An 8,313-nucleotide genomic window follows, 5' to 3' on the forward strand; every position below is an offset into this window, starting at 1 on the left:
CAGATCTGTGCAAGTGGACTGGATATTTTGGACCCAGGGGATACTGAGCGCCTTAGGGTGTTGTAATAGTTCGACCAGTTCCGCCCTATAGTCGGCGAGATCGTCGCTGCTCCAAAGCCTGCGCCAGAAGGCAATGGGTCTTAGACTTATCTCGTCGGCGAGAGGCCGTAGCCCAAGATCAAGCCTCAAAGGGAGAAGTGGGGTGCTAGGGGGAAGTGCGGTAATTTGTCTTATGAATCTGTTTTCCGTGGATGACAGATTCCGACATGGAGTGTGGCCCCACAGTTCAGCCCCATACAGGATCGCCCCCCTGGCCTGTGCCTTATATATCTGAATTAGGGCCCCCAATGGGCGATAGGTCGAACCGGTCATCATCCGGGAGATCCCCCCGGTAATTTGTACTAGTTTAAGGTTAGCCCTAGTTTGATGGGTCCCCCAGGTCATATTTTCGTTGAGTGTCACGCCGAGATATTCAAACGTGGCTACTCTTTCCAGCCGTGCTGCTCCCAGCAGGGGATTCGGGCGCTGTTTGGGGCTTGGATTCAATACCATATATTTGGTTTTTGTGGCATTGATTTCCAGTCCTCTGTCCTGACAAAAGGCCACAAAGGCATCCAGTATCCTTTGGATGCCCATGGGAGTTTTAGATACCAACAGCGTGTCGTCCGCAAACATTATTGCGGACACACTGTTGCCATTTAGCTTGGGGGCATCTGTGTAGTCGGTGGCGTTCAGATGAGCGATTACCCCGTTGACAAAGAGGCAAAACAGGGTCGGCGCCAGCACACAGCCCTGTCTTACCCCTCTGCCCACGGGGAATCTGTCAGTCAGCTCCCCCGACCTCCCACACCTCACCTGGACATAGTTGTTATGGTGTAGCCTCTGCAAGGTCAATAAGATGTCTGGTGGTACGCCCATCCCTGCCAGAATGACCCAGAGTTTTCCCCTGGGCACGAGGTTGAAGGCGGCACGTAGGTCCACGAAAATCGTGTACAAACTGCCGCCCTCGAACCTCACTGTCTTCCAATAGACCAGATTCAATCTAAAGACCTGGTCCACAGTCGATACCCCTTTCCTAAAGCCTGCCTGGTATGGACTGAGGGCGCCTACCTCCTCAATCCATTCCTGAAGCCTATTCAGGAGAACCCTGCCGAACAGCTTCTGCGCTACATCTATCAGGCTAATCGGTCTGTAATTGGCTGGGAGGAGGGGGGATCCCTTTTTGTATATCGGGACCACCTCTGCCCCCAGCCAAGTACTAGGGATTTCCATCCCACCGAGGATACCATTAAAAAGAGCAGCGAGGTAGGGCGCCCAGACGGTAGGCTCCTGCTTGTACAGGTCTCCCGGTAGCCCATCCAGCCCAGGGGCCTTCCCCGAAGCCAGGCCTGAAATAGCAGCAGTGACCTCGCTCAGTGTTATTTGATCCACCTGAGAGCCCTGCCTCTCTGGTTCAACTGTCACAGGAAGTTCTCCGGACTCAGCGCTATATAAGGACTGGAAGTGGGCCTGCCACACTCCAGGAGCTATGTTAGGCTCCACTGCCGAATGTAAACTCCCTGATCCCCCGTTCACCATTCTCCAGAACAGGCGTTGATCTTGCACTGCTAGGGCCTTAGTGAGCTCTTCCCACTGGTTCTCCTCCCATTCTATTTTAGCCTGGGCGAGAAGTTTCTTGTAGGTTTGCCTACATTGCTTAAGGCGTTCCCCTCCCTTGCCCTCCTTTATTACTCCGAGGAGTTCTGTTTTGGCCCGTCTACAGGCCACATTGTACCATTGAGTTTTGCCTTGGCACCTCTCTCTTGGCTTTCGTGCCTTACATGTGAAGTGGGGTGCTGCACAAATGGAACTCTTGATGGGACACTGGCTCCTCCATGCACTGCTGGCCGTTCTGCACCGACCCTCGTTGGTTTTGGCCTGATGCAAGTTGGTTTGCCCGTACCCTCAAGCAGCCACTACCTTCCCCTCCAAACTCCTTTTCTTTCGCCGATCTGTGTGCGCCCCTTGCTACTTAGGAGTACGGGGAACCAGCAGGGCTCCAGACAAATCATTGGAAAACCAATCATCGAGATTGCCATGCCCCCAAGGCTGCCCAAACATTTGTCACACTTCTGGGATCGCATGCCACATCTGATTTACAAGTTAACATAATCTGCCTCAGGCAATTAGCAAAGGTTGGGGGAGTTGGATCTTTCCATGCCCTACAAATCTCGCGCCTTGCTAAGAGGATGGTAAAAAATACAAATTTAGTGGGAAGGTCATTAACTTGATAGTTCATAACAAGCCCAAACATGACTGTAAACCTTGGGAGTGCTATAGGCATTGAGAGAACTTCTTCCAAAAATTTCTTTATCTTCCCCCAATAGTCCGCTAAATCAGGACAATCCATAAACATATGAACATCGTCTGCCCTCAAGAGGCCACACCTTGGGTAATTGTAGTCAATATTTGAGAATTTTGCCAATTTCTTCGGAGTTATATAGACCCTATACATGGTGTATATATGATTCCTTTTCAGCGCAGCCGGCTTGATTACGGCATTTAACACCCTGAAGGAGTCGCGCCAGAAATCCTAAAAAGGCCCGGCGGTCGGGGTAAGAGCGTTACACCACAATTTACTGATTTCAGCCTCCGTCACATCCTCCCCTTCTAACATTGCCGAATACCAAAAAGATATTTGGCTTTTCCACTTACCCCTTCTAGCTACCGCATCAAATTTAGGGTTAGGGGGGTTATTATCATTGGGTATCCCAGATCTCGTTGTCCACCAGCCTGACAATTGGTAGTATTTAAACCGCGTCAGGGCCCCCCTAGTTAGATTGGACAATGTGTCCCAGCTTAAGAGTTGGCCATCTCCCTGCAGATCTCCCCACCTCTCCAGCCCTGCCTGCTTCAAAGGTAGTGACAGTTGATCATTAAGGCAGGCTGGGAGGCCTGGTGAGTCCCATATGGGTGCCTGCGGCGCATAATAAGTAATGTTTAGTTTAATCCTTACAAATACCCAATTTTTCAAAGCTGACCTTAAAATCTTCAACCTTACTTTTTTAAAGAATTTTGGGTCCCCAAACTTGTAAAGAAAAAAACTGGAACCCTGAGGAACCTCCTTTAATAGAACAGAGAATAGCAACCCCATTGATGATTGGTCCATACGACCCGCCATAATTCTAAAATACTGTCTTAATGGCACATAAAAAGAAGAAATGTGGATATGGTACTCTACGAGTATACAGCTTTCTAATACACAGAAATTAAATTTTAATGCATGCATATATGTTACATTGAAGTACTTTGCAATACAGTTATGCCTCAAATGTATTGATGGTTAGTTAATGCTTTGCATCATTCATTGAATGAATTTAATGCACTACAAAATCTATGTATATGTAATTAAATGCAATTTCAAATTAATTATACAGCTTTACATTTAAATGTGCAACTTTCTACATTCACTCTAAAGGACTTAAGCTTTACTGATGCTTTCCCATGAGAACTGTTGTTTCTGCTGACTTGGTTTCTTGCAGATCTTCTCACCATTCAATTAGTTTAGAAGATACTTTGTGTGTTAGAGATAGATACATGGCCTGGGATAGCAGCCTTGGAGATGGCACACGAGAACTCAGAGATATTTGAATAAAGCCACTGTGGACTGTCCTGTGTATAGGAAAGGACCAACGTTCTCATGTCTAGTGTGGGATTATAACTTGATGTTTGTACTTTTACCTTGGGAACCGTGGACATCGAACCACTGGCATTGGATGATGATGAGGTGACAAAGTAAGTGTCACCTCTGGACTGATAAATTATATAGGGCCACATGCATCAAACTTACGAATTGCGATTCCTAAATTGCGATTTTTAAGAAATCGCAATTTAGCAATCGCAATGCCTTATGCATGTAGGAATTGCAAAATAAAAATTGCAATTCCGATACATTCCTTACTTGCCACTCGCAAATTGTGAAACGCAAATAAGGAATGGCTTCCCATTCATTCCTATGGGCCTAAAGGCCCATAGGAATCAATGGGAATTGCATGCGCAATTTGTGAGTACCAAATAGGTACTCGCAAATTGAGCGTGCAATTTCAAGGGTGCCAAAAGGACACCATGATGCACCCCTGAAAGTGCAATTAAAAAACATGCTGCACACACACATGCCGCGAGGGCAACATAGAACTTTGAAAAATGTACTTTTGTGTATTTTTCAAAATGTTCGCATATTACCATCAACTTTAAGTTGATGGTACTTTGCTTTTCTTAAAAGGCAAATCGCTATTTTTTTGTTATATTGCATTTAGGGAATCACAATTTGCAATTCCCTAAATGCAATCACTATTTAAGTAATCAATAGCGATTTTGCATTTGGGATGATGCATCCCAAATGCAAAAATTGCAGTGCGGAGGGGCAGTTTGCAACCGCAAAAAACAATGATGCATGTGTCCCATAGTTTCCTGGGATTTGGAAGAGTTATTTTTCCACCCTTTTACTCCCACCCTCGCTGATGGCAGGATATCCTGCTTGAGGCGAACTTTGGACTTTACTTACAGGCTGAACTTTCCTGTGGTCTGCCGTGCTTGCGGAGCTTTCCTTGGACTTACTGACCGAACCAAATTCTGCAGATGCCCTACATGATTGTCCATTGAGTCTTTCCTAAGCCTCCAAAGGTGACTTTGTAGCTTTCTTATGGACTTTGAGAACTCAAGACCATATACCCACTGTACTCTGTTCTGAGTATTTTCTCCCTCTGAAAGGCATTTCTACCCATTATAGACTCTTGATTGAGTTTCGAAAATGATTCTGTGGGTATTGCGTATCCCATTCTGCCTAATCGCTGTTAGTGGAGTTGCTTGAACATTGAATTCTGAGTACGCTTGTATCTTATTGTGTACCTAGAGAATAAGATTAATGCCTAGTAAAGCCCAGCTGAGAGTGTTCTCTGAATTGTAAGTACTAATGCTCCTGTTCTAATTTGCAGTCGCCGAACTACTTGGTTTATGTAAAATGTGTACCCTTAATTTCTTTACGAGGCTAGGCCCTCCTGTGGCTATTTGGCATTTGTATAGTTATGCCCTGAGAGTGATTGATCTAAACCCGATTTCTAATCTGTAATAAATACCCTGGGAGTGGTCCTCACTGTGTAGCTTTATAGTTACACTGTTAATTAAATATGCACCCCTAACTCTCTTCCCCTCCCCCCCCTCCCTCCACCCCCCTTGTGTGTCCGGAACACGATCCATTGGAGGACCAAACTAAGGGAGAATTCTCCTCCCCCGTAAATTGGGCCTGGTACGAATAGAAAGTTAATTATGCTCGAATCGAAGAGGGAACACTGAATATAAACATATGGTTGATTGTGCACAAAACCCCACAAATCTAGTTCAATAAACTGCCACACGATGGCGATACAGACTAGGGAAAATCACGAAAGAGGCCTATACAATGCTCAGCAAAGCAGAGACGTTTATTGAGGTTGTTAATGAAACATATACACTAAACTACTGCGGTATCTCAAAAAAATACGCACCAAACAAAAAAAACATATTTTTTATCGTATGCAGTTCTTTCTACCGTACTGAACAAATAGTTCGAACTTTCTCTAGTTTGTAAAGCGACGCAGAATGTCGCTTCCAGCTCTTTCAAGTTGTAAACTCGCCCGACCCCCAGCAAGCTTGTCCCACTCGTGGCTTAATATATTTCTCTAATTTGTCCACGACGTGGCTAGATATCGGTTTCTAAAATCCTCTCAATAAACGACTCCATAGCTAATAAAACAAGGATTCACACGATTTAACCTGCAGGACTACAGAACACAATAGCGATTGGGCAACATTATCAGAAAGGACGTCGGGTCACCAACACTTCGTGTCACTGTAATACCCAGCATGAGGAATATAAAGTAGATATTTTAGAGGGGGCGGTACAAGCCAGTCCTGAGGAGACCAGCAGGGACTGTTAAAAATGAGGCACTAATAGGCTACTGCTGCAGCATGCACTGGGGGTGGCGTTTCTTCCGCACGATCCTTTGCAATTTTTTTTAATTGTTTTTAACTTTCAATATTACCAATATATATATATATATATATATATACTCCCCTCTGGACGCCATAGGCGACCTAACGGTCAGAGCTGTCGACTTTGGAGCAGGGGAACTAGGTTCGAGTCTCACCTCAACATCCTGTAATTGAGAACAAATCACTTGATGTATGTGTAATACAACTGGTGCTTCTATACAGCGCTCCAATACCTCAGGTCGAGTTTGCGCTATCAACAAATAACAAAATATAGACACGGGTAATTAACCAGTGCCAAACTACAGAGCACTAGCTCATCGTGTGGAGTGCTAAAGAGATACAGCGTTTCGCGAAGGAAGGGGCGGGACAGCTGAGATTCACCAGGAACGCTGCCGTTGGCTGCAAATTACACCAACAGCACGTCATCTTATTTAAAGGTTCCTTTATTGGTCTTATGCCGTAGCTCCGCCTGTAGGGTATGCGAACTAGAAGTATGCCCTTGAAACAGTGTGTACAGGTTGTCGTAAACTGCTAAACCTCGCGCTTCAACAGTATTTCTTGGATTTAACAGTATGTGAAGGCGAGGGCAAGACCAGCGGCCACGTCACGAATCACTTCCGCCCACAATTGTCAGTCAAACATGAAAACTCACGAGAAGCTGTGGCGGCTTGCAAATCCCAGCCTGATAACGAGTGACGCCATGAGTCCGCTCTTGAAGGGCACCGCGCGCATTCTTTCAGCAGCTGCTGTTGGCTGATGGGTAGGCGGGCTTAGAGAACGACGAGTTTTTCCATTGGATGCCGTTATGTGGAGTGGGAAAGGCAGGTAACAGGATTTTTATTTATTTATGCATTTTTATATAGCGCGGACTTTACCCGAAGGCGTCAGAGCGCTTCACATTAGGAACAGAAATGAAACATAATGAGAAACATTACAATAGAGCAGATTACTAAAACATACGTTACTTACATAAGGTAATAGTGACAATTGTGAGCAAACAAAAAACATGAGGTAGTAAAAATTGTGAGCAACCAAAAATACATGAGGTAGTAAAGGTAATAATGACAATTGTGAGCAAACAAAATACTTGAGGTAGTAAAAATTGTGAGCAACCAAAAATACATGAGGTAGTAAAGGTAATAGTGACAATTGTGAGCAAACAAAATACTTGAGGTAGTAAAAATTGTGAGCAACCAAAAATACATGAGGTAGTAAAGGTAATAGTGACAATTGTGAGCAAACAAAAAACATGAGGTAGTAAAAATTGTGAGCAACCAAAAATACATGAGGTAGTAAAGGTAATAATGACAATTGTGAGCAAACAAAATACTTGAGGTAGTAAAAATTGTGAACAACCAAAAATACATGAGGTAGTCAAAAGTGCACAAGAGGAAAAGTGACAAGTATGCAGTTATAAGAGAAAACAGAGTATAATTTGAGGTATAATACTGCAATAAGTGCTAGGCACAAGAACAGGCGTTACGTAGGCAAGGTGGCACTTGTGCAAGTATCAAAGGTAAAAACATGTGAGAGGTAGCAACCGTGTGTTACAAGGGCAAAGTGTTGTGTGCATGTTACAAAAGGGCACCGAACACAAGTACATGGAGAATACTGCAAAAAGGAAGACACTCCCACCACAGGAAAACACTGGGAGGGCACTCCCATGGTCATGGAAAGTAGAAAATATCAGTAGTGGGAAGTCTTCCTCCGAATAGCAAGAGGACGTGAATTACTTTTGGAGGTGTCTCTGGAGGAGGAGAACTTTGAGGTCCCTTTTGAAGGCCTGGGAGGAGGCGGTGGTCCGGAGCTCAGGCGGAAACGAGTTCCAGATTCTCACTGCGTTGCCTGAAAAGGAATGACGCCTCTAACGTTGAACCTGATTGACACTATGAGTAAATTGCTGGTACTAGAAGTGATCGCTTTTGGAAACCCCTTTGCTGTGTATGTTCGATATTGCCCAGTTAATCAAGTTTATTGACCCGAGTTACTGAAGCAAATTTAATCATAAATTATCATGATGCGTACAGAAAATTATACAACCAGTAACAACGTAAGCTATAATGGGAACCAGAACCATATAGATTTAGTGTTGGAAGAGCAATCCTCAGGGAACAAGGGATTTTTTTCAGGGAAACTTTATTTACATAGAAAGAACATGGAGCAAGTCTTCCTCCAGGCATTCAATGCCGGTTATAGACATTTCACAATATATATACATCGCCTGCATGTTCAAATTATAACAACACGCATGCCACGGCTAACAAACAACAGCGCTTGAAAGGAAATAAACAGTCCTGCCAAGCG

The 8,313-nt window shown here is 44.5% G+C and overlaps 1 protein-coding gene across 1 annotated transcript in view; it reads right to left on the reverse strand.

The window, feature by feature from the left end:
* CLYBL (citramalyl-CoA lyase) overlaps positions 1-6,756 on the reverse strand; it is a 2,598,854-nt gene extending 2,592,098 nt beyond the window's left edge. Inside the window, exon 1 of the mRNA XM_086934376.1 lies at positions 6,662-6,756. Within this exon, the coding sequence (XP_086790502.1) occupies positions 6,662-6,741 (80 nt within the window). The 5' untranslated portion in view covers positions 6,742-6,756. The remainder of the gene's footprint in view (positions 1-6,661) is intronic.
* Positions 6,757-8,313: the final 1,557 nt, after the last annotated feature.

The sequence above is a fragment of the Lissotriton vulgaris genome, chromosome 8, assembly GCF_964263255.1.
Source record: "Lissotriton vulgaris chromosome 8, aLisVul1.2, whole genome shotgun sequence".
In the NCBI taxonomy this organism is placed as follows: domain Eukaryota; kingdom Metazoa; phylum Chordata; class Amphibia; order Caudata; family Salamandridae; genus Lissotriton; species Lissotriton vulgaris.